Source organism: Phyllostomus discolor, chromosome 7, assembly GCF_004126475.2.
Source record: "Phyllostomus discolor isolate MPI-MPIP mPhyDis1 chromosome 7, mPhyDis1.pri.v3, whole genome shotgun sequence".
In the NCBI taxonomy this organism is placed as follows: domain Eukaryota; kingdom Metazoa; phylum Chordata; class Mammalia; order Chiroptera; family Phyllostomidae; genus Phyllostomus; species Phyllostomus discolor.
Genome location: NC_040909.2, coordinates 18,743,912 through 18,771,871, shown reverse-complemented (window position 1 = coordinate 18,771,871; position 27,960 = coordinate 18,743,912). Strand labels below are relative to the sequence as shown.

The 27,960-nt window shown below is 41.2% G+C and overlaps 1 protein-coding gene across 9 annotated transcripts in view; it reads right to left on the bottom strand.

Annotated features, from left to right (window-relative positions):
- SLC4A7 (solute carrier family 4 member 7) overlaps positions 1-18,827 on the bottom strand; it is a 99,691-nt gene extending 80,864 nt beyond the window's left edge. For 2 of the 9 annotated variants that reach the window (XM_036030576.1, XM_036030578.1), the window contains exon 1: positions 18,479-18,821. In XM_036030576.1, coding sequence (XP_035886469.1) covers positions 18,479-18,538 — 60 coding nt within the window. In that variant the 5' untranslated portion in view covers positions 18,539-18,821. Of the gene's footprint in view, positions 1-18,478 lie in introns of all 9 variants that reach the window. The other 7 variants (XM_036030577.1, XM_028517809.2, XM_028517798.2 and 4 more) reach the window with 6 other exon arrangements.
- Positions 18,828-27,960: the final 9,133 nt, after the last annotated feature.

Below are 27,960 nucleotides of genomic sequence, written 5' to 3'. Positions count from 1 at the left end.
AAGAAATTAAATAGTTAAGCGGGGTGGTGAACACACAATGCAATATACAGATGATGTACTGCAGAATTGTATACCTGAAACCTATAATTTTATTAACCAGTGTCACCTCAATAAATTCAATAAAAAATAAAAAGTAAAAGAAATTTTAAAATAATCTGGTTGAACTCCTCTCACTTCCTCAAAGGCATTCAAAGCCAGTAAAGAGTGACTTCTGTATCTCCAAAAACTTAAGTCCTCTTTATTTTGAATCTTTTGATCTTTTTGTTTTATAGTCCTTGATTCTACAGGACAGGGCTTTTTGACTTTGGCACCGATGACATGTAGGGCTGGACATTTCGTTTTTTGGGGGGACGTCCTGTGTGTTGCAGGATGTCCAGTAGCACATCTGGCCTCCACCTACTACATGCCAACAGCACACATATCCTATCTCCCCATGTATGACCAAAAAAAAAAGCCTCCAGGAATTGCCAAATGTCTCTGAACAGGCAGAAACACACTCCAACACACACAAACCCATTGTGTTAGAAGTAACTGGGAGCTACTACTGATTTCCTGTACTTTTGGATCCTGTAAAATAAACAAAAAAAATAACCTACCAGGTTCTTCCTCAAAAGTCAGCACAAACATGCACATAGGCAAACTTTAAAGCCCTAATCCTTTCATAAAAGCTGCATTTAGCACTCTGAACTGTACGGACAGAAATGCATCTTAAACTTGAATTTACAATAAAAATTTTATCAAAGGCTACCTGTTCCCACCAGAATCTCAATGTCATATGGATAATTTTCCTCTACAGAATATTCTTAGTATAGTTTAGTATAACTTTTTAGATAAATAAAAGATGGGAATCTTTTTATCTATGCATGCTTTTAAACATTACATATACAACAATTAAACCTAAACCTTCGCATTTCAGGGTGGCTTGTGAGACGCAGAGCACCTTTGCGCTAATGCATCTGAGACTAACTGATCACACTGTACAAAATCACTGTGTCTTGTCCCTGTTACGCATTTCACCACAATGCAGTTACTTGGTTAATTTACTTAATTAAAGTCATAGACCAGCCTAGCTGAGAAGCATCCAAACTATGGACTCTATCAGATCGACAGCCAAAAAAAAAAAAAAAAAAAGTGAAAAATTGAAGCAGAAGCAGAGAGAAACTATGAGTGATGCCAAGTGGCACCTGACAAAGAAGCCATATGTCAGAGATGAGGAAGATGAAGATTACAGATAGTTGTTCTCTGAAGCTATCTTTCCTCTTTCTGAAGCTCTGGTGTGGCTTTTCCTGGATCCCGGCAAAAAGCCCTATATGGTTACAATATACCCCTAACTATAGCGAGTTTGCATGTATTTCTGACTCCGGGTCACCAAAAGCAGCCTGCCTGGAACACTCACACAACTTACTCTATTTGTTTTTACTTACTGAGATAAAAACTGTCAATTTGGAAATTGAAATAGTTTAAGGATTTAGAAATAAAATATTGCCAAATTTAACCATTATGGAGGTAAACTGGCAAGTCTTTAGCAATTAAAACAAATGCTGTTGCCATTTATTCTTTGATACAAGGTCCTTTTCAAAGATTCAAGATAATCTTTATTCCTCAAATTACCCAAATGTGAATGAAAACCAATTCACCAGGCAATTACCCTCATGCTCAATCTAACTTTATAATGCTCAATCTATTATTGCTCAATCTATAATGCTCAATCTTTCATATGATCTAACTTGAAGTACTTGTAGTTAACTAATTCAAATGAATTCAAAGGAACACTATGGACAAATGTTTTATTTCACCTTCTCTCAATATTTTCTATATTTGCTCTCCAGGAGACACATTTTTATGTGAGTAAAAAGCTTCCTAAGCCCTAGCCAGGTAGCTCATTTGGTTAGAACGTGGTCCCAAGGTTGCAGGTTTGATCCCCAGTCAGGGTACAGAAAAGAATCAACCAACGAATGCACCAATAAGTGGAATAACAGATCTGTTGGCAACAGCCCTGCCTGGTTTCAGAAGCTGTAACCCCTCCAAAGCTAAGGCTGAGGGAGCAACCTTTGGACCATAAGCCACTAAGGAGACAAAGCTTATCTCCCTGGCAGGAGCACCACTTCTGCTCCTTTTACTTCATCCATAACTGGCCCCCAATGCTTGGTCAGTTAGCCAATGATGGGTAGGATTCCCCAAGAGGGAATGACCTAAGACAGGCACAATCACATGGGAGGCCCCCAAGGAAGGATTTTGGGGAGTACAGCAAAAGGGGGTGATGGACCCTCGCCTTTGATAAAGCCTGAGTCTTCATTCTGTCTGAGAGAAGTCTCCTAATCTCTTGGCTGCCTTGCTTCCTCTGCCTGGCTTAATCCTGAAACAATGACAGAGGGTGGTGCAGCCCTGTGCTGGAAAGGGAGGGTTCCTGGGGCGATCAAGCTTAAGAAAGAATATGTAAAATACTGTGAAAACTACTTTGTTTAGAATGCTCTCAATTAAATGAAAAGGGTCCAAGCAAGAAGTTTGTTCCTCAAAGTTTTACAGCTCTTTAGCTATCTGACCCTCACTCAAAATAGGCCCTCAGAGTTCTTTGTTATCTAATGTTTGATCCTTACTGCCTGACAATGATTAACGAGCTTTATCTGTATTCCTGTGCAAATGAACCCAATAAAAGCCCATTGAGGAACAAGCTCTTGGCCCTTCTCCTTTGAGAGATCGGCCACCTTTCTTCCCCAAGCAGATCTTGTGTTGGTAGACTTATTCTCATCCGTGGCCACTGGGGCTGGGGGGTGGGGGGGGACCCTGCAGGTGGAAACTCCCCAGATCGATGTTTCTTTCTCTGTCTCAAATCAATCAGCAAATAAATAATTTTTAAAAATATATAAATTAACTTCCTAATCATAGTAACTCACTTTATGCTTGCTTACCTAGTGTGAGGGTCAGGGGAGTAAAGAAAAATGACAGAGGTCATCAGAGAACACGACAGCAAAGATTCGAATTTGGGTTTATGTCTTCTCTTTCCCAACATTCACGAGCATCACAGTAATTTTTAAAGGATGGCAAAGAGAACAGATGAAACTATAACGAATAAGAGACGTCACAAAATCTTTGGAATAGAAAGTAGATGTAGGAATGGTTATCTCACTTGGAAAATAAACAGCAACCTTAAAATAGATGACTATGGAAGAAACAGAGCAGGACTCAGAAAACCCAAATCATGTTTAAATAAGCAAACAGCGCACAAAATTTTATCAAGTGATTAAGACAATTTACAAATATTTGAGCAACAGCTTCTGCTTAATGACCTTAGCCAAGAAATTAGCATAAAATTAAGACTAGATACCACTGAAAACTGTACCTAGACATACATAATGCAATTTGTCAACCAGTTTATTTTGGCTGGAGCTAAAACATTAATAAGATTAGGCGCTAGAGTCTGAGCCTGAATTCAAACCGCAGCTCTGCTACTAGCTGGGCCAGCTGGTTAATCTCACTAGATCACAGTGTCCTCATCTGTACAATATGGAAAACATCAGTGCTTACAGCTGATAAGCTGCTAAAATTAAACAAGATAACGAAGGCAATGGGCTTAGAAAAGTGCGGATAATAACAGTGCGTACAACTGATAGGTTGTAAAATTAAACAAGATAGTGAATGTGATAAGCTTCAAAAAGATCATAGCACAAAATATATGCTCAATTAAATACTGGGTATTGCTACCACCCTACTGCATGATCACATACTATGTTAATTTTACATTTTACATTTAAGTGAGATTAAATTTATTCTCTACATATTTACTACCATCTCCCAAATCATTTCAAGCTCCCTGAAGACACAATTTTCTTCATGCAGAATTTTATTAACTCTGGATGTAGACAACAAGATTCTTAGGGATAAAAACAAAATACAGTATTTCATGCTAGACAGGTTCAAAGGAAGTCACATATAGCTTTTATTTGCTTTTAAAATATTGACATTTTGAAAGGGAAGGCAAGAACTTGGTCCTAGCATGGGTCAATCATACTGCCACTTGCCTTTCCAGTTCTGATAAGGGCTGCGTATTCACTTCAGTCACCTCCGCATGAATTCTGGGAGACAGAGTAAACAATGAAGAATGTGCCTGGGGAACAGCACGCAGACCTCTAAGATTTAATACCAACCTTTATATCAAAGGCTTCTTCAGTGCAAATGACTTTCCATTCATTTTATACAAATGGCATCTTACTGAAAATATAGTAACCCATGTCCTAATTAAGTCTCTGTCTGCATTAACAACTGATTCTTCAATTAAATAAAAAAAAAAAGTGTCTTTTTCACTAACTGAATCATATGGATAGCTCTATATAATTCTGAGATGTTTATATCTACCCTTCTACTTCAAGGCACTTTCATTTGTTCCTTTATTCACTTTATGATCGAACAGTTATTTATCAAGTGCCTCCTGTGTGCCAGGCACTGTGCTAGGAGTAGAGATATAATATGCCCAAAAGTCTAGTATAGTCAAATAACTCAAATCAGTTGACTGTGGTTGAAATGAAACATAGAACAAGGGGGAACAGCAGTAAGGACAGAAAAAGATGGAGAAGGGAAAATGGACCAGAACCTCCAGGGCCTGTAAGTTTCAGACTCATCCAAAGAGCAAGGGGAGCATGATTATTGCTACAAATCCCCTCTAGCAAGGCAACACTGTGAAGAATTACATGCAGGAAGTGGTGACAAAGACTCTCCATCGACCAAACTTGAATGAGGTACAAAGCTGACCTTTGGCTTCCCTCTCTGTCCTTGTAGAATCCCAAAGTCAGTTTAAGGAAAGCCCCTAATCCTTGTTAGCTGACTCAGCCTTGATATCCATCATGCAGTCTGCCTTTAGCCACTCTTGCTGAATTGGTCTAACAAGAAAGAATCCCCCTTACCTCTGCTGTTCCCTTAGTAACTTTCCATCCACTGACCTCCCACCCCCACCCCCGTCCCTGTTAGAGTCCAAGTTGAGTCCAGTCTCTCCTTCCCACTGTAGTGGTCCCTACACCCCTCAGAACGCCCTCCCTCAAATAAAGTCTGCTTTACCATTCTTAAACAAGTGTCACCAAATAGTTTTTCTTTAACAAAATACTATTTTTTTTCTGTAACCCTAAAAATGTACTGCATTATTTCAAGCAAAAGAAGACAGAGGCCTGAACCATGGGTCAAAGGAAGTAAGGAGAGAAGTCAACAGATTCAAGGAAAGAATACTGAACCCACTGAATTTGGGTGGTGAGTGCAGGGAAAGAAAATTCGTGGGTAACGCTCACACTTACAAATTTGAGCCAGACAGCGGTGCCACTCGCTGATAAGAAACTGAGAAAGAGGCTTGATGAGATCTACTTAGGACATGTCAAGTTTCAGCTGAGCTATCCAAGTGGAAAGAGCGTCGGATAGAGCTCCCTTCTGGTATCGTCTGCTGGCTCCGTGAAGACAGTAGCTGTATTTGCTGGGGCTGAGCGGGTGAAAGGACACAGCCCGAAGACAGCAGAGAATGTTTAATGCCCCCACGATAGGGAATAAGAAATAATTAGAAATACACAGGAGTGTTTTCTCTGTTTGTAGACCCAGAGGGAAACATGAATGTACAGGGGCACCAATCTACAAGGCTATGCAACAGTTTTTCCAGCAGTTCTGAGCACCCCTGCCCCCAGCAGTGAACCTGATCGAGAATTGGGGATTTACTGACCTATTTAATACCATTAAACATGATTACGAATGTCCTCCAACAAAAAGAGAGGCTGAAGAGATGGGCTATGGATTCTAACTGCATAGGGAAGTGGAGGGAGCAGCAAACCACCCCGCAAAAGTAAGATAAGTCACTGGAGAGCTTCAAAGTTCTCAGAATTATGGGAGAATACTGGTTACTGAATCACATGAATGTCACTGAAACAAAAAGAGGAATGAAGCCCTATAGTAGTTCTATTGAGGACCTCCCCAACAGGCATCAGAAGTTCACACACTGATTATGCTTTAAAAAACCTCTGAAAGGAACTCAGTTCTGAACTGCGGGAACTTAGAGGACTTCTGGTAACGTGATGCCCGTGCCTAAGCACACAAACTCAGCAAACGCCTAAACCTGTCATGTGGACATAATTTTCACTACAACCATCTTTACAGTTAAAAACTAAACATGCAGGGCAATAATTAAAACCACTGCTAAAGTGCTACGGTGGAGAGCCACTCGGCAGTCTCAGAGAAAAAGGACCATTTCGTCTAGTTCCTGCAAAATAATTTAGCTCTTGTAGCGATAATCATTGCACTGACCTGTGTGGAAAGTGGCTATGAAAGAATAACTTCAGATACTTAGAAGTACCTTTATTACAAAAATAATGCATGCTTATTACATTATAAAAATAATATAATAATCTATTTGCCCTTAAATTCCACCTCCAAGAGATATTAGATAAACATCTTTGATCTATTTCAATATTCAATACTAATAATATTTAATACTAAATTTCCTTCTATTAAATACACAAAAAGAAAAAAATAGTTATCATACAGGAACATATTCTGCTTTTCTCACTTTCAGATACTTAAGCTGCAAATCTGTTTTCAAATTAGAGCTCATCAAATAGAATCACTCATGCCTTCCTACAGCACAAACTGGTTAACCAGAAGGAACCTCCTTCAGATCTCACTCCAAAACAAACCTAAGTCTCTAGGATTATCCTGCACAGTAAACAGTACTGGTCTTCTTTCAAGTCTGTCCTACTGTTTACATGCACCTAACTCAGGAGAATTATAGCTCTGTGTCATTAAGCATTCCATGCTTATCATCTTGCTTCTTCTAAAATCTCAAAGCAGTTAATATAGTCATGGAGTACTGATTCAACTGCCACATTCCTGAAGATTTTTATCAACAGAGTTTTCCACAAGTCCTTTCCAAGTGAAATCATTCCAAATATTACAATATTTCAGGTACTTCTGGGTCAAACTGACTAAACAAAGTCTTTCCAATTGCAGATATTCCCATTTTTGCTTTTGCCCAGGAGCCTAAAGGTTGGAACCGTCGATGGGAGTTTGAAATCGAACAGAGGAAAATCCACTAGCAGTTCTTCCCTCTCCTTACACCTCACTAATTATATATGAAACCAGTAAGCTATTGCTGACAAAATGTGAAGCTGGATTCTCCAATATAAAAACTTTTTGATGTAGCATTAACTTAGACAATGTTTCATCAAAATACTTACTTGGATATGTTAAAACTTTAAATGAAAAAAGTTTATATATCATATGCACATATGTATTCATCCCCCAAAGAATGTAATCAAATGTTAATCTGTAGAAATGGATTTCCTTTTCCTTTTTTAATAGCAACCCCTGCAAATACAGCACACATGTATGTTTACATGTCTACATGTGTGTACATAAGACAAACAAGTTCCACAAAACAGTATTTGCCCTTAGGACCTGCAACACATTCTGCCATTGTCTACCCTGTTGTTACCTTTCTATTTTTTAAATTCTTGTGATAATCCAATAAACTGTTTTTGTAAATCACTAGTAAATCACAACCTGCAGTTGGGAAAAAAGTGGAGAAGATCCAGAGAATGAGTATTTGGGATAACCCTCTCTAAATTTTATTTAACAACTACTTTAAAAGCTGAACAAGCAGAGGTTAGTCAGAGTTCATTCTCTAAGTAAATAAATACTGGTTTCTGCCCCTGGTTCCAGGCAGAGCTCCTAAATCCCCTGGAATTCCCTGAGTGATAGCAGTGTCCTTTGTTCTAATGAGGTGACTGGTAGGCTCCTAGTTGGGGGCAGGTCACCAGAAAGACCAAGCCCTGATTAATTAGAAGCTTGGAATTTTCAGCCCCACCTTGCATTCTCCAGACAGCGGAGAGGGGCTGGAAACGGAGTTCATGATTGTCCTGCCTACCGATGAAGCCTCCATAAAAATTCCAAAACTGCAGTTAGCTTCCAGGTTGGTGAGGATGTGCAGGTGTTGGGAGGGTGGCCCGCCTGGAGAAGCACCAAAGCTCTGTACCTGTTCTCACACACTTCACCGTCCACACCTCTTCCCCCTGGAGGTTCATCTCTAGCCTTTATCACATCCTTTTAGAATAAACTGGTCAACAATTTTCCTGGGCTCTGTAAGACGCTCTAGCAAATCAACCCAATCCAAGGACGAGGTGGCAGGAACCTGGGGTTTACAGCTGATCATCAGAAGCACAGGTAACAACCTGGGCTTGCAACTGGCACCTGAAGGGCAGGTGGCCTTGGGGGACTGAGCCCTTAACCTTTGGGACCTAACACCATCTCCTAGGAGGTGGTGTCAGAATTGAGCTGAACTGCCGGACACCCAGCTGGTGTCCCAGAATTGCTCGGTGTGGGGAACACCCCCCACCTCCAGTGTGAGAAGCATTGTGAGTGTGGTCTAGTGTGATAGGAGACACAGGAGGAAGACTGAGCTTTTCTGAATGCACAGCCCCTCCCCACAGGGCTACCCAGAAGTTTTCCAGTGCCAAGGTTTAAAGATAGTCAAGACTATTTTCTATCTATGTCTTCAATAAATACGTACAGTAAGTTAGAATTTTGTTACATGAGATATTTCATAACACAGGATTATTAATAACAAGTTTCCAAGGAAACCTTTAGCATATCATACAGTATATGCTTCTCCCTGATCCTGAAGCTGTGGAAGTATTATAATTTCAATTTTATCGATGAGAAAAAAAGAGACTCAAAGACGCTAGCTGCCCAAGGCCACCTGGTGGCACATTAGGGACAGGGAACTCAGGTGTGGCTGAAACCCAAGCCCGGACAATTCCTGTTACACCACAGGCTATAGGCTAAATTACCTCCAAATTTTACCTTGTTTTTAAAATGAGGCCTGGGGCTTGTGGTTATTTAGTGCATTTCCTGTTACCGAATAAAAACAGCTCAATGCAATAAAATGAGAGACCAAAAAACGAAGGCCAATTTCAATCTGAAAGAATCCCTTATCCCTAACAAAAAGGAGACCAACTTGCTCAGATATAAACAAGCTCGTAACAGAACATTATACTGATGATACTGCTAATGGCCTGTGCAAAATGGATGAGGAAAGTCTTCCTGAACATATTAGGAGGTCATTTGGGAACAATGATAAGCAAAACAAAAATAAGTACAGGGTATTACTGAAGGGACTCGACTGAGTCAGGGCCCCAGCTAGCGAGAGCACCTGCACAAACACTGATGCCCGGACTAGGAGGTTAGGGGTTCAGACACAGGAAGGGAGTCCACGAAGCTCAAAAATCATAAAATTAGAAGACAATGAATGAACAGGAAAAAAATCTACTATGTAAGCAACAATTCTAAGGCATTAATAAAATAGCACAATTTCAAACCAATATGCACAATAATGGACATAGTATCCAGCATTTCCTTGCCAGATACTTGCCATTTCCTTGCCATTGGTCCTTTACAGTAACATACATTAGAAGTCACAGATTTCCATACAGTGAATATTACACAAGTATCAATATACAACTAAAATACCACTGCTTTCAATACCACTGCCAACAATCAATTGAAATGTATTTACAATGTGTTAAAAGATCTTAAGAGTCATAAAACTTTCATTTTAATGTGCTTATTACTCACTTGGCTTAAAATCCTACCTTGGGTTTAAAAAAAAAATGTTAAGTACTCTTCCTTCAGAATCCATCTGAACTGTATCTATCCAATATCGCCTTCCCCCCTCCCTGGTAGAACCAAGGCAAGAAACATTCTCTTCAACTGGCAGTTACATTAAGCAAAATAACAGTCCTAATGGTAACCACAAAAAAAAAAAAGCTGTAGGATTTATTAACTGACTGATTAAACAATGAACTAGAAGCATATTCAACTTCATTCTTATGAATTCACGGTGTTATGCTAACATTCATTCACTAACATATAGTCACCGGATGCTTTCTAGGAGTTAGACCCTAGAACAGACCTAACTGAAGATTTAATAACAATGATCCAGAAAAATTCCACGCCAGCCCTCACGCAATCCAGAGGCAGAGGCAAATTTTATTGAATATTTAATTGCTGTAATATTAGCAACAAATTCACAAAAGATATAGTAATAAAAGCTCTTAGGGAAGTAAATGACAGCTAATTAATTATCTGAGACAAACTGCGCTTTCACGTATCATTAAGTGAAATTATCTGATATGCTGAACCTCGAATGGTGCTGACCAACAGGCATCTCTGATGGACGACTCCAGACGAAGGACCAGGGGTGAGCAGTGCCTTGGCATTGGCCATGGATTCAACTCTCAGCTCAGCCTCTTACCAACTGCATGGCCTGGGAAAGTTTGGGAAACCTCTCTGCCCGTCAGTTCACATCTGCTGCAGGGATAAGTGGTGAACAGATGCCTAGTGAAATGCGTGGCTCCAAGCAGGATTTCTCTAGAAGATGACTGACTTACCTATTCTCCACTAACCTGCCTCCTAGCAACAGACAAAACCATGAATCCTGGATTAGTGATCCGCATCCATGTGAGAAACATGACGTCCCTCCTCCCGCCCAGATCGGAGGACTGCCCCAGAACCTTCGGTGGGCTTGCATCATTTTCATCCGCAGGGGTGTCGAGTCCCAGAGCATCACTGCAGTTTACACCCAAATAAAAAAATAAAAATACTTTCAAGAGAGGAAAAAAAATGATTATCTACCTTTTCCAGATACTGGCTTCTAAAGACTGGAAATCATTTCTTTCGTCTTCTTTTTAACTGACTTTTTTTAAGTGTAGGGGCAGACGTGTCGCATGGAGCACGTGGAACAACATGAGGAATCTGTAGTTACAGCGACATCTTCCCGCTGCACCGCGGTGGCGCACGCCTCAAAGAGCAGCCAGCCACGCTGCGCTCAAGGTGAGTGGTGCCTCCGGGGGCGCAAACAGAAAAACACTTCCCCTACTGAGTGGCCCCCGCAACGGTGCCGCCCTCATCTCAACAATTCATAGAAATTTATCTGGATCATTTTTAAAATATGTATTATCTTCAACCAATGGTAAGTATAAAAAGCACAAAGTAAAATTCTAAGTTTAAGCATATACATTATACATACATGACCAAGCACAGCCTTAAGGCACTTTGTTTATTACAGCGCCCTCAGCCTCCTCCTGAGCCCTGCCTTCTGTTTGCTCCTCACCAGCCTAAATCCCTGGTTAGAAAGGAAGTGAAAGCGAGGGAAGGATCGCGACATTAGCAGCACGCAAACTCAAACTTTCCACAGGGCTCGTGCATTCAACATCATACTCAGGCACATAGTGTGCGGTTTCCCTGATAACGTGTGTTAACAACTTTGGCGTTTATATGGTGCCTTTATAACATGAAAATTAAGTAGTTCATAATAGTATATTAGAATATATCAATAGTCATATGTCTCTTTCATCAAATTGCAGGATACATTAACCTATAACATAAAGCAACATGAACCAATCATCCTATGTGACTGAACGGATGTTTTCGTGGTTCAAAAACTGAAACTGTCTAGAAAGGTACACACTGAAGGTACATCCCACTCCTGTCTCAATTCCTCTTCCCTCACACCCTCTCTGGCAACCATTTGCAGTAGTTCATCTTTCCAGTACATTTATACAAATACTAATAAATATAAATACACTTTCTTATTCCCCTGCCCTTGGAAAAAAAAGAACTATACAGTATCCTTTTTCCCATACCTTGCTTTTTTAAATCAATTTATCCTAGAGATCTTTCCATTTCATTAGAAAAGATCGTCCTCATTCTTTTTTTATACCTGTAGTATCCCACTGTGTGGCTAGCACATAATTTATTCAACTAGTGCCCTATCAGGTTGCTTCCAAAGCATCTTCTTAAGTGATACATTTTCCAAATATCTCCTTTTGCTGTAACAAGTGAATTAGCAGTATCACAGGATTTGCTTTCTGGAACTTATAATACAACGTATTAGGGGTCTACTGTTCATATTTTGTAGGAACCATCAGAAATTCCCACCTCACATGGCTGCATTCTCTCCCCATCAAAATTTAATGTATTTATATAGGATTTCTCATACACCACCATGCATTGTAATTTACCATTATATTCAATACATTGTAAATCTCTGGAAAGTATAGTATGTAACATTTCCCAAACTTACTTGGCTACAGGACGACTGATTCTTTGGCAAAAGCTTCTATAGATACTGTATTCTGCAAAACAAACTTGAGCAAATACTGGGATGGATGTAATAATTACTGTCATCTATTTAAGAGTATGAACTTTTTAAGAAAGGCAGAAAACCAAGCTAAGCTAATTTTGGGACTAGGCATTCCTTAGGTGTTTTTTAAATTATAAACCCCTTTGAGACCTGAGTGTAAAGTTATTTGACCATCTTCTGGAAAGAATGCATGCAAGCATAAAATGTTTTAGTTTCTGGGGATCCATCGACCCTTGAGACCCATCCATAGTCACCATGGTCATATCTGTTTTAAAAGTAATTTTAAATAGACAATACTATATTATCTATGGCACCATTAATATTCCAAACACTAAGAGGAAACCCAGGGCACTTTTCATGCTAAGCTAATGAAAAAAACAGCAGAAAACTCAACATGAAGTGTACCTTGGGATATTCATAGGGATCGTGTTCAACAATTAATGATATCAAGCAAAGTACATTGTATTAAATATCTGTAGAAACTGTTTCAAGGGGTTGTAGTTTAATTTTTCACAAGTCTTCATGTTAAATAAATTCCTACAGGATTAAGAAAGTTGTGTCTCTTACTCATTTTGTTCAGTATAAAATCTTAACGTCCAGGATTTTTAGAATGCAATGTATTTCACACGTGACAGCAGTATCTACTAGAAATACAATTCTGCAGCAAATTTGAACATGACAATGTGAATGCACAGGAGAAAGGGGAAAAAAATTCTGGGACTTCTCAATGTAGACCAAAGAATCCCCAACCATGATTATAGTTTAAAGGCACAATGATTACGAAAGAAGAGGTATTAAATTGAAAGGCAATACACGCAGGGCCACCACATCTGTCTGGGGGGGGCAGCACTCTACCTGCGGAGGGGCATCCCAAGAAGAGGGCCAGTGGGGGCTGAAGGCCGGCCTAGCCTCCTCCCATCCAACTTTGTGGTAAAGTTCAAATCTGCCAAAGGGGGTGTCTCTTCTAGTTCAGACAAATGAGTCCTTTCCTAACACCTCCTCTCCACAAAAGCCCACCCGCCCACGGCAAATAGTGAAAGTACTAAAATTACGAAGATGTTTTCTAAATGGAGATAATACCCCCTGGTCAAAGTATAACAGAATGGAAATTTCTAATTTAAACACTTATCAAAATAAATGTTTCTTAAAAGGACTTTTTTTTTAATGAAACACCTCTCCAACATCACCATGGAAGTCAAAGGAAGGAGACAGTCCACTACACATGAATTTCCTGTTTGTTGAAAACATCAATTCCTGAGGCTCAAAGGAGTTCTACGTAAGTATTTTCAGTGCTTTTTCCAGAATACAGAATGGTGTTACGCTGAAAACAGTCCGTGTATAAGACGTGCGCCCAGCACACACGCACCAAGTAGTCCCGGACAGCACGGGTTTGGCCTGCGCAGTCCACTTACTCAAAGGTATCCTTCAGTGAATACACACCGTGTTGCAAACGTATTTTCTCGTCCTTAAGATTCTCAGTAGCATTTTCCCCTCTCTAGCTTACTTTATTGTATGAATACAGTATGTCATACAGATACAAAATATCAGTTATCAGTGAGGCTTCCAGTTAACAGGAAGCTATTAGGAGTTAAGTTTTGGGGGACTCAAGGTTACACACAAATGTTCAACTGCCCAGGATTTGGCACCCCTAACCTCTGCTCGTTCAAGGGTCGAGCAGCAAATTTGCTGGCTATGTTGCAGCAAATTAAGAGGAAAAAAGATCATACGTATCCTTGCTCCTTCTCATGCTCTTTTGAGAAACCATTCCACATTCCTTTCTACAGTATACAAACTTGCACAGGAGAGTCCATTCTGAAAGGTATATCCACTTCCCAAGTTCTGATCAGAAATGACATATGACTCAAATGCTTCTCCAAATCAGGTGGTCTGACAAAATTCTTTTATTAAACCCACAAGAAACAATGTAGTCCTGGAATCCAGGGAGAGGACAATTCTACGCTGGTTGACACGTGACCACAGTAAGAACCAAACGATACTAATCCACACAGTGTTCTCCACAAAAGGAAAAGGATATTTAACCCAGTAAAGCACCTTTTCTATTTCATTGTGAAATGTGAATTGAGCCTTACCATTGACTTAAATACCATCTAAAAAAAAAACCTGCTTAAATGAACTTATTAAAATCCAAACTATAGCTCAAGAAAAAATAAATGTTTAAAAATATCCCTTTTAAAGGAAATCTTGAAGTCTGCTTAAAATAGCCATACTAAACCTTTCTGTACTGGCATATCAGCTCCAGATGAAAATGCAAATCTAGGCCGTAATCATATTGTCTTCAGCAGCACTGAACAGGGTGTTGTTTGGCCACTCTCATCTTATAGCACTTATTTTAAAAATGTGTAGCCCGTGGAAGCAGAGTCACTCATTTAGAAATCCAGCATTCCTCCTGTCTGGAGCCCGCTGCCCTCTGGAAAACTATTAATAGCAGCACTGGCCATCACTATCACAACAAGATGCCAACCACAAGACCCCTTGGTGGTCTATTATCATTATCATTCAAATAATCCTAAACTTCCCCAAGCTGTAAAATTCAACACACCACTCAACAAAATACACAAAGCTGTTGGCTAAACAAAAAAACAGAGGCAAACTCCATTGTAAATTAGAATGTTGGGATAGCTACCTGCTTTGTACAGTAGTCAAAACTTCTCAACATTCAAGAGGCAGGCTAAAAAAAGGCAGGGGCAGCGAACTGCACTTTTATATGTGAACATGGATCTTCATCACTGATACATGCTTACTTGCAAAACTGTAAATACTGTATGCATAAAAACTGATAACTATAGAAAACTCCATACCAAATAAATGCTAGAATATAGTAAACCAAAAGCCACGCTGACTAACCTATAACATTAACCTTATGAATCAACTGTATGCTTTTTTTTATACATAAATGGCCTATGTCGGCAGTTACAGTTTCTAAGATCATATTTGTGGTAAAATACAGTAAGACAGAAGGGGAAAGAAAGAGGAAGAAAAACAACCCACTACAGGATGTTGACAAGTGTTAACGACCAAGGTTTTAGAATGCATTGGTTAGTTAGCACACCACATATCACTAAAATAATGCACCAGGTTCCTCCAGCACCAGGTTACTTTGGCTTTCAATTTTAACCTCCTCAAGTAACAAGAGTCTAGCGTTACAGAATACGCATACCCTAAGCCCTCTTAGAAGAAAACCTGTGTACTTCCTAGTCTCGATTACCAAACAAAACAATTCTTCAATCCAACTCAATTGTTCTCCAATTTCATTTGCGCAGATAACAGATTTGCGGTCTCTCCTTTTATTACAACTCCATGGACTGTGGCCCAGAGATACCAACTATAGGGCAAAAAGTTAAGTAAAATCCTGATATTATGTCTGGGGTACGTATTAGGTCTGGAACTATCACAGATCCCCAGAGATACTTAAATTTACAGACCTACTAAAAGCCTACTTGCCAATCACCACTAAACTCATACTAGGTTTTCAGTATCTTTCATTTATTCTAATGACTACTTTTTAAAAAGTATTTCTAACAGACTTCATGGAAATATTTTAACCGGTGCTCACAAATGGAATTAGTAAGAATGCAAATGCTATCATAGTGTTCACTACACATGCCAAAATAAATTCAATAAGGTTAGGTAGGATTCTGCCTGCCTTGTCTGCCTATAACCCCACTGCCTGGCATCTAGTAGACGCTTTAATAAATACTCATAAAATGAATGAAATCTTACAACAAAATTCATGGAACAGCCTCAATTCAATGTTAACAGAATTGCATTAAATCAAGAACTGCTTGAAAGAAAAAACATTTGCTAAGACTTGTGAATCTTCTAAACCAGAGGTATCAAACTCATTTTCACTGGGGGTCACATCAGCCTCATGGTTGCCTTCAAAGGGCCTAATGTAATTTCAACTCCTTAACAGTTAAGGAGTAGTTACATTTATACAGCCCTAAAATTCTTTTGGCCCTTTGAAGGCAACCGTGAGGCTGATGTGGCCCCCAGTTAAAATGAGTTTGACACCCCTGCTCTAAACGGTACTATTGTTGTAACGAGATTTAATCTATACCAGAAAATCAGACTGACAGTTAAAATCAATTTTAAGAGAGGCCTATAAGTTTCTGTAACATAACAAAGAGAAGTTGCATTTTTGTAAGATGAATGACTTTACTCTCTATCCCAAAACCATGGTCAATGAAAGTTACAGAATTTTGGAGGGAGAAAAAACATCTTTGAGCCTAAATCATGAAACATATGGATTCCAATTTCAGAATATCAACTGCCACAAATTTATGGGCACATTTTTGCATAATTATATACCTACAGAATTTTATGCTACTTTTTCTGGCTATGCTAAGCAGTTGGCTTGAGTTAGAGAAGTTATGACTGATGCATTATCATTCTCTTCCACTTTTATGTCTTTCATCTACCGGAGAGGGAAAAAAAAATCAGGGAGGAAAAGATTTCCCTTTGTCAATTTAAACAGTCCCTCCCATCCCAGTTTTCAGTGTTCTCTACTACTTAAACCAAGTTTTCCTGTGTTCCCATCCCTTTTTCTGACTGTATAATAACCTTTTTTATTTTATTCTTATTATGGATACATTTACTGTAGCCAAGTCTTATTTCCCCAAAGGTATTTTAGAAGGTACAAAGGCCTCCCAAAGTGCTCCCCTGCCCTGCCATTAATGCAGTGCTTGATGACTCCAGTGTCATGTCTCCCTCATCTAATGTGAGTTCTGTTAGGAGTCCAGCTGTTTCTCTCTTGTCGGATACTACAGAACAGGTTCTAAGGAAGTGTTATTACAATGAGTGAATGAATGACTTGGAAGGCTTTATAAAAACTCAGATGCTATTTACAGCTCAAACTTGAAAACTTGCAAATAATAAATTCAGGAGCAAACAACACTATCCGATACACACAATTAGAGAAGGTGCTAAAACACACATCCAAAACACTTTATTCAAGGGGCATACAATTACAGAAGATTCCTTAGGATGAGTTTCCAGTATTCCATTACCATCTCTGTGCATGATCTCAAAAACCACTGCTAAATGACTTCACTGTCTGGAGATTCAGCTTTTCTCCCTGTTCTGAGAATTTAGAAATTAACATACTGAAATAATGAATGACTACTCACCAAGGGCCTTACAATAATCTTTTCAAAGATAGGGCATGTGTGTGGGGGAGGGGGTGCTATTAGGGAAAAGTCTTTAATACAAACACGTGAAAAGCAATTTCCCTGTTAGTTGTAAAAGACTGGAAAATTTTCACCGCGACCTCCCTCATTTGCTGGTCACAGAGTAAGAACTGGAAATCGGAAAATGTGTAACACCTCCATGCGCCCTGCGACAGGAACTACGAAGGAAGAAGAGAATCACAACTGTGGGGACACATGTATTTCCACATGAAAGCAGGAAGTCCGTTTCTTGAGCTTGGGTCCAGCACCCCAAATGGGAACACCAACCTCTGAAAGCCCACCCCAAACCCCCCAGTCCCCTCGGACTCGAACCCTGAAGCCAAAGCCAGTCTATCCGGAAAATGCGACTTGGCTAAAGCTGGTGAGAGGAGGAGCAGCAGCAACGAGACTCCGGACACCTTCCTCTTTCTATTTGGCCTGCGGCGGGAGTACACTGCTCCGGTTTTCGCCAAAAGAGGAGGAGGCGGGCCAGACAGAGTCGGCAGCGAGGAGAAGCCTTGGCGGAGAAGGAAGGCGGCTTGTCCACGCGGCCGCAGAACTCACCGAACAAAGCACAGCGCGGGCCGGGTGGAGAGACGGGAAATAAGGGGAAAGATTCACCCCAGCTCTTCACCACCGCCTGGAGCTAGAGACAGGTGGAGTCGAGCTCCTCCTTAAAGGGAAAAGAAAGACGGGCTTTCGAGGGGCTGGTCTGAATTCCAGCGCCAAGGCACCCGGAACCGAGACCCCGCCGGGGAGGACGCTCGGGAATTAAGGGATGAACGCTGCAGAGTTAGAGGAAGAGAGGTGGGGATCGAGGGAGGACCGGCCCTTGCGGGGGTGCCAGAGTCTGGCCCCAGCTGTGCCGAGGATACGGGTAGCGAGGATGCGCGTGGCGCGCCGGTGGCCCCCACTCGGGCCTCTTCGGCTCGCCGCTGCCCGCCCCCTCGCACCCGCGCCCAGGGCGGCCACACAAAGGGGATGGAGAGGAGCGCCAGCCACCGGGTGGTGGATGGGCGCCCGGGCTGGGATGTGGTGGCCGGACCGCGGCGCTCGCCGCGCCCCCGCCTTTGTCTGCCTCGCTCCGCGCCCCCCCTCCGAGGAGCCCCGCCACCCGAGGCGCCCTCACCCTGCTCGTTACCCGGGTGAGTAGCGGTCTCATCTGCTCGCCGGCCCCATCTGCCTCCATGGCCGGCCGGCCAGCCTGCGACGGCCGCTACGGTGTTGCCCCGCGCGGTTCGCCCGCCGCCGCTGAGACCCCAGGACTCAAGGGGAAACGAACGTGTGTCCGTGCGCCCGGTGCGCACGCGTGGGGAGAGCCTGGTGCGCGAGATGCGAGATGCGGAGAGCGCGTGTGCACGCAGCGGCCGCAGGACTGCCTCTCGCAGGACAGCGAGGCCGCGGCGTGGAACGAAGACTGAGAACTGAGCGAGGAGCCGGACAAGGCGGTGAAGGAGGAGGGAGCCTCGTAGAAACCCAGGGGCGGGACCGCAGCCCGTGACGCGTAATGCCAGATCCCGCCCCGACAGGCCCACTGCCCCGCCTCTTGCGTCACGCCCCCTGCCAGTTTGGCACCGCCGGCCTCCGCGCATCCGCAGGCCCTGCCGCGAGGCCACTCGGGGGTGGGGCGGGAGGGAGCAGGACGGGCGTGTGTCCCAGCCAATCGGCGGCTCTCGGGTTGCATTCGAGTGTACCCCCACACACAAACACCCCCTGCCACCTCCTTTGGAGGCCCCGCCTCTCTTTGTAAAATGCTAAATGGCCATAACTAAATGTCTAACTTGTTTTTCTGGTCGGAAGTTCCCCTGAAGTTTGGAAGCGGGCTGAGGGTCACCACCGTCCCTAGCTCCTAACCACTTTCTTTAAAGAAAGGCAGGAGGGAAGAAGGATGCCACCCTTCTGGAGGACGCTCACTGGAACCCCAAAGAACCAACGGGTCTTCTGGGACTCTTGCAAGTTTTTTTCACCCAGTTCACTAGGCATGAACCCCAACTCCAGGCCTGGGAAAGAGAGAGTACTCCTGACCAGGTGTGCTCTAGGCTCGCCCCCTTGACCAGGCACCACAGCGGCTTCCGTACAATGTGTCTCTCAAATACACACAGGTCTAACAGGAGCTGATGGTACCTGCAAACAGGGTCGTTGAAGAATTAGGTGCATTTCAATCCATAAATGTGCCTGACACGCAGCATGCTTGTTATAAGTATTATTTTTAACAGAGTGAGGAGCTAAATCAGTACTTTGGATGGAAACCGTATTACAGCAGATCTGGATTGCATATCCTATTTATCTGCAATAGGATATTAATAAAGCCTTTGTCAGAAATAGTTAAGGATGCTGGTTGAGTCCTAGACCCCTTTTGCTCTAATTTCCCAGAGTTACTTAAAGGCTGGCATACATTATTCTCTTGTGTAAGAGCAAATGTGCTTCTATTATAATAGCTACCATTTAAAGAGGCCTACAATTAGCGACTGTGACATTCTGCGAACATGCCTCATCTCTAGTCCTTGCAATACTCCAAAATATGTTTTATTACCTCCTCTTGACAGAAGAGGAGATGAAGCCTCACAGAGATGACTGGTTTTAGATCCTAGTTAGTGGAACTGCTCTTTCTAATACTTTGCTCAAGAAAGTTGAACAACAATAAAGGGAAGAAAACCTGAGAAAATAAAAAGGAAAGAATATGGGGTGAGAGGGGAACTGAAAAAAAAAATGTTTAAATGGCCTCCTAGATTTGTTTCAGGTGCCCATCGCTCATGCTCATTTCATCACTAAGGTGAATATGATTATATGGAAGAATTAGCTCTGAACTGTCTTACGATGCAGCTCCCCTACCATAAAGCTAAAACTAGTTTACCCAGAACACCCTCTATTGTGTTTCTATGCTTTACATTTCTGTGCAGCATTTGTCCTCTTGTCACGGTCTGTATGTGTTATGCTTTATTATGCTTACTGTCTGTACACACACACTAATGCAAGCTCCATGCAAGCAGCAATTTCTATGTTTTGCTTGCTGTTACTTGCTAGCAATCCTGGAAGAGTGCTGAGCCTCAGTAAGCTCTCAGTTAAATGTTAAATGCATGTTTTGGGAGTAGACATCCTTTAGGACCTAAGAGCATTCTAAATAGCAGCTAAGGATATGGCCAAAGTAGTAACCAGAACAAAATAGGAACCAAGACCTTCGCTGCCAGAGTCGAAAGAGCTAAGTAATCGGATTCAAGGACTTAAAAGTATATGCTTGCAAGACCATGCTGGAAAATAAGTTTCTCTTATCCATGTTGTGAAAGGAGGAAAAAAAAGCCCTTGGTTTATTTAGTCCACAGTTGTTGTTGTTTGACTCCTGTGTTGTCATGCACTTTTTCCGCTCCTCACTTCATCCCAACAGCTAGAAAAATAATGTAGCAAAGGTCTGAATTGTAGAATTTATTACTCTCAGTTGCCCACTTAATTCAAGCTCAACCAGAGTTCATCCTGAGGTAATGGTTGTGAGTAAAGAAAATAATGTGTTAAAATTGCTTTCATGGAAATGGAAATGGCTATAAAATGTCCTAAGGTGCTGAAAGACAAAGTGTTCTATTAAGTATTGTAAGTATCCATCCAAAACACGGCACAGTGAAACATTTGCAAAACAATGGAGAATGTGAACCTAAGTGTATCAATAACAATGAACTTGTACCGCCTAAAATTAATGACATTTAGCTGTATCCCAAATTCAGGATACTCCCTGGGTTTCTGGAACAGCAGGTAATAGTAGCAGGGACTTGGATACAACCTCCTGGCAAGATCTTTATCCTGAGAAACAACAATCTTCCCCCAGCAGTTTTCTTGAGCCAGGGTATAGTTTGTAAAGAAAAACGGCAGCTTGTCATTTTGCAAAGCCATCTTTAACCTCTAGCAGAGGAGGATCCTTTGACAATTATGTATCTCTTCAGTGCTTCTTCTGGGTCAGAGCTGAAATTGGAATGTTCCCAATTATCTGACCCTGTAAGGAAAACTAGAATCCTTGGTGTGGTGTTTACAAGAGCACCAGCACAGCCTCAGTGGGAAAGACAAAAAGAAATGGGGAAAAAAACGTGTTGTTCTTTATGTCTGTAGTCTAGGCCTAGAGAAAAGCCTGGAAAAAATAAGGGAATAAAACAGACCAGACACCTGATCATTCATGAAGTTTTGTGTATATCAATATGCATGTATACACTTGTGTGTGTATGTATATACACACATTGATACATACACAAATGCCAGCAATGCAATGTGTACGGCTGTAACACAGGTCAGGTAATCTCAATGAAAGAGAATGAGATGGCTTTTGCTGGAGGTGGAAGGGGGTGGGAGCTGCCACCTGTCGGAAAGGGATGTACAGGAAGGTGTTTGAAAAATCGACCGAGACGTATAGTCGATTTAAACTGAGTCATGAATGATGATACACTTTCATCAAAGAGGGGACAGAAAGAAGGGTGTTACTGGTGGAGGTAATTGCAAGATCAGTGGCTGAGATCTGAAGAAGCCGGGGAGTCCACTGGTAAAGCATTCCTTCCTCCCCACCAGTCTGGAGGCACACTGCGTGGTGATGAGTGCTTTTGTGCTAGCTGTGTCTTCAGACAAGCTCCCTCACCCCGCCAGTCTCCTTTTGGAAACTGTCAATTGAGGGTAATGGTACTCTGCTCATGGGCTTGCAAATGAAGATTAAATAAAATGTTTAGCATACAACCTAACTTAAGAGAAATATTCATTATGTGTTTATTATTATTATTGTCTGGTTGGGAAACCATGAGGTGGAAGAAGGGTGGACTCAAGCTCACACAACGGGAAGGGCCTGATATACCAGGTTCCTAAGGAGGTTACATTCCCATTAGAATGAGAACTCAGGGGCAGAAACCATACCTGCCTCATCACTCGGAACATCCTGGAGTTCCTGGCCCAGGATGGCCACTTAAAAAAAATACTGAATGAATGAGTGAACAGTAAGGAAGTTGGACATTTTTCTACATGCTATTCCAGACCCACCATCAGAGGGTATTAAGGAGGGAAGTGATGTGGCTATATTACAGACACAACCATGTGAAAGACAGGATGCAAAGGAGAAATGCCAAGAGCAAGGAGATGTGCTCACACTGCCCTGTTCCATGCAGTGACTATTGAGTACATTGTTGAAATGTTGCTGATTTTAATTGAGATTACTCCAAGTTTAAAAGTTTGGGCACACACAAAAAGAATGTAACCTTGTTCATATTATGCTGATATGTGGAAGTCATAAAATTTTAGATACATTGGGTTAAATACACATTATAAAAATTAATTTTACCTTTCTTTGTACCTTTTTTTAATGTGAAAATTTAAAACTACATATGTGGTTCACACGATACTTCTATTGGCTGGCCCTGGGCCACAAAGCCTGGACTAAGACAATGACACAGGAAATAGACAATGCAGGATAGACATTAGAGATAGTTTGGAAGTAAAATTGACAGAACGTAGTGACTCCTTGGACACAGAAGCTGCAGGAGGACAATGAAAGATGGAGAGGTTGAATTTGATGTCCTCAAGAGGAACAATCAAAGATGACCCCAGGTCCACGGGCAGATCAAATTTGACGTCCAGCTGGAGTTGGATAAATATGTGTGGAACTGGAAACTGAGCTCTGAGCTAGAGGTACAAAATCCAAGAAACTTACTTGTCTTCGCTGAAGCAATAAAATTCCCAGGCAAGTATCCTCCCTGATGCTGAGGGGCTATTACCACTCAAGGAATCATCCAGAGGGAGAAAAGAAGTATATAGATCGCTAAGATTAAGCTAAATATGATACTAAATCTATTTGTACATAATCAGATCATCTACAAGGTTGTTGGGAACCGCCCTGCCTGGTTTCAGAAGCTGTAACTCCCCATGGGGTCGCTAAGTGGGCGACCTTTGGACCAGAAGCCACTAAGGAGACAAAGCTTGCTTCCCTGGCAGGAACACCGCTTCTGCTCCTTTTTCCATAACTGGCCCCCAATGCTTGATTGGTTAGCCAATGACAGGTAAGATTCCCCAAGCGGGGAATGACCTAAGCCAGGCACGATCATGTGGGAGGACCCCAAGGAAGGACTTTGAGGGCTACAGCAAAAAGGGGTGACGGACCCTCACCCCTCAGCTTTGACAAAGCCTGAGTCCTCATTCTGTCTACAAGAAGTCTCCTAATCTCTTGGTTGCAAGACAATGCCTTAAGCCTGAAACAATGACAAAGGGTGGTGTAGCCCTGTGCTGGAAAAGGCAATCAGGCCTAAGAAAGAATGCATAAAATCCTATGAAACCTACTTTGCTAGTACCCTTAATTTAAATGATAAGGGTACAAACCTGAAATGAGCTTGTTCCCCCAAAGTTTCATGGCCCTTCCCCGTTGAGAGATCGGCCACCTTTCCTCCCCAAGAAGATCATGTCTTGGTAGACTTATTCTCATTCATGGTGGATGGGGAGCTCTGCGGGTAAAGCTCCCCCACACAAGATAACACTACTATCACCACTATTCCTCTAGGTACCTCTTCCTTGATAGGGATGCTTCCCCTTCAAGACTTACCAAGCATTATAAGGGAGAAAATATTTGTAAATGAAACATCTGATAAAGGACTGTTATCCAAAATTTATAAAGAACTCTTAAAACTAAACAATGTTTTAAAAAATGATTTTAAAGATGGGTCAAAGACCTTAACCAAAGGAGATATGCAGGTGTCAGTTAAGCATATGAAATATGTTCCACATCACATGTCATCTGAGAAATGCAAATTAAAACAATGAGATACCACTATGCATCTGTTAGAATGGCCAAAATCTGAAGCACTGACTACACCAAATACTGGCAAGTATTTGAAGCAACAGTAACTCTCATTCCCTGCTGATGTAAGATGGTACGGCGACTTTAAAATACATTTTGGGTCCAGCCAAGATGGAGGCATAGGTAGACACACTGTGCCTCCTTGCACAACCAAAAGAAGGATGACAATTTAAAAACAAAAAACAACCAGAACTGACAGAAAATCGAACTGTATGGAAGTCCGACAACCAAAAAGATAAAGATGACACATTCATCCAGGCTGGTAGGAGGGGCGGAGAGAGGCAGCCAGGTAGAGAGGACCCGTGGCAAGGTGGCAGCTGGCAGGCTTGGCGAGGTGGCAGATTGCAGAAGGGGTGGTGCCACATTTGGGTGCAGATAATCTGGGAGGAACAACTGGGGAGCGAGACAGACCTCACAACCCAGGGCTCCATCTTGGAGAAATAAAGCCTCAAACTTATGATTGAAAACACCTGTGGGGATTGAAGCAGCAGCTATAGAAACTCCCAGCCTCACAAGAGAGTTCATTGGAGAGACCCACAGGGTCCTAGAATGTATACAAACCCACCCAACTGGGAATCAGCACCAGAAGGGCCCAATTTGCTTGTGGGTAGCAGGGGAAGTGACTGAAAACCATCAGAGAGCAGAGCAAGCAGCACTGCTCCCTCTTGGACCCCTCACCCACAGATAGCACCACAACACAGCGATGACGGTTGCCCTTCCCTGGTGAAAACCTAAGGCTCTGCCCCAAACTACATAACAGGTGTGCCAAAAAAAAAATGGCCCAAATGAAAGAACAGATCAAAGCTCCAGAAAAAATACAACTAAGCAACAAAGAGGTAGCCAACCTATCAGATGCACAGTTCAAAACACTGTTAATCAGGATGCTCACAGAATTGGTTGAATACAGTCACAAATTAGATGAAAAAATGAAGGCTATGCTAAGTGAAATAAAGGGAAATATAGAGGGAACCAACAGTGACAGGAAGGAAACTGATACTCAAATCAATGCTGTGGACCAGAAGGAAGAAAGAAACATCTGATCAGAAAAGAATGAAGAAACGAGAATAAACAAAAAATGACATGAGGCTTAGGAATCTCCAAGACATCTTTAAACGTTCTAACATCGAATTCATAGGGGTACCAGAAAGAGAAGAGGAAGAACAACAAATTCAAAACTTATTTGAGCAAATAATGAAGGAGAACTTCCCCAATCTGGCAAAGGAAATAGACTTCCAGGAAGTCCAGGAAGCTTAGAGAGTCCCAAAAAAGTTGGACCCAAGGAGGGACACACCAAGGCACATCATAATTACATTACCCAACATTAAAGATAAGGAGAGAATCTTAAAAGCAGCAAGAGAAAAGGAGATAGTAACCTACAAAGGAGTTCCCATAGGACTGTCAGCTGATATCTCAAAAGAGACCTTATAGGCAAGAAGAGTCTGGAAAGAAGTATTCCAAGTCATGATAGGCAAGGACTTACATCCAAGATTACTCTATCCAGCAAAGCTTTCATTTAGAATGGAAGGGCAGATAAAGTGCTTCTCAGGTAAGGTCAAGTTAAGGGAGTTCATCATCACCAAGCCCTTATTAGATGAAATGTTAAAGGGACTTATTTAAAAAAAAAGAAGATAAAAAATATGAACAGTAAAATGACAGCAAACTCACAATTATTAACAACTACACCTAAAACCACCTAAAACAAAAACAAAAACTAAGCAAACAACTAGAACAGGAACAGAATCACAGAAATAGAGATCACATGGAGGGTTATCAGAGGGGGGAGTGGGAGGGGGCAGAGGGAAAAGGTACAGAGAATAAGTAGCATAAACAGTAGGTAGAAAATAGACAGGGGGACATTAAGAATAGTATAGGAAATGTAGAAGCCAAAGAACTTATATGTAGGACCCACGGACATGAACTAAAGGGGGAGAATGTGGGTGGGAGAGGGTGTGCAGGGTGGAGGGGAATAAAGGGGGGGAAATGGGACAACAGTAATAGCATAATCAATAAAAGATATTTTAAAAAATACATAAATAAAATCTAAAAATAAAACCCAAAACTGTAGGAAAAATATACAGGGTGGGGCAAAAGTTGTCTGTATGGAAAATAATACAATAATTAATAATAATGATGCAAGAATAAAAATAAATAAGTAAAATACATTTTGGGCCCTCTCCAAGTAGCTCAGTTGGTTAGAGCATCGTCCTGATGCATCAAGGTTGCAGGTTCAATTTCCAGCCAAGGCACATACAAGAGGCAACCAATGAACACATAAATGAGTGGAACAATAAGTCGATGTTTCTCTCTCTCTAAAAATCAATTAAAAATATATAGATAAATACATACATACATAAATAAATAAAAATATTTTCCCTAAAATACAGTTTGGCAGTTTCTTACAAAAATAAACAGTCTTACCATATAATGCAGAAATTATGTTCCTTGGTATCTACCCAAAGGGACTGATAACTTATGCCCACATATGAACCTGCACACAGATGTTTATAGCAGCTTTATAATTGCCAAAACTTGGAAACAACCAAGACATCCTTTAGAAGGGATCAGGTCAACGGTGATCCATCTGGACAATGGAATATTATTCAGCACTAAAAAGAAATGAGCTATCAAGCCATGAAAAGACATGGAAAAAACTTAAATCTATATTACTACATGAAAGAGGCCAATATGAAAAGGCAACATACTGTATGATTACAACTACATGACATTCTGGAAAAAGCAAAACTATGAAAACAGTAAAAGATCAGTGGTTGCAAGGGATTGGGTGGGAGGAGGGGCAGAACACAAAGGAATTTTAGGGCAGGGAAAATACTCTGTGTACCTCATGTAAATGCTGAATACATGTATCCTACCTTTGTCTAAATCCATAGAATGTACAATACCAAGAGTGACCGTAAAGTGAACTATGGACCATGGGTAATTATAATATGTCACTGCAGGTTCATCCATTGTAACAGTTTGCCACTCTGGTTGGGGATGTTGATCGTGGGAGAGGCTATGCGTGTGTATGGGCACTTTTCCTTCATTTTTGCTGTAATCTAAAACTGCTCTTAAAAAATCAGACCTTAATTTTAAAAAGAAGCCAAAGGATAAATCTTCACTTGGTGGGACAGGGAAAAATGAAAAACATTTTAATCTACTTTCACTAATAAAAATGGGTGAGTAGAGTATGTATTTAGACATATTCACTAAAACACCTGTGACAAAAAAATATCTGGTAGTAATCACACTTACATAAAATAGTTTTTATTATTCTAATAATATAAAATATCACCTTAACTTGAAATACCATTATAATTTAGGCAAAGTACTTTTTTTGGTTTAAGTTTCACAGATAGTTGCATCAGTCCTTCTCCATCACTTTATATGTATAGATATATCATTAAATTTGATAAACTAATGAGTGATATTAAAGAAAGAAATATAGTCCCACTCCTGAGTATTTACCCAAGAGAAATGATGCTATGTTCACAGAAAAAAAAACCTATACAAAACCTATACAAGTGTTTATAGTAACTTTATCCATATGGCTGAACTAGAAACAATGGTAATGTCCTTTAAGGAGAAATACAGATAAATTAGAGTGAATGGACAAACAAATTTTGGTACATCCATATAATGGAATAGCAACCCACAACAGAAAGGAAAAAACTACCGACACATACAATGATATCAATGAATCCAAAAGTGAATTTTGCTCAAGCCAGCCTCGAAAAGGCTACATCCTGAGTCCATTTATGTGATATTCTTGAGAAAATCAAGAGACAGAAAGCAAATCAAAGTTTTCC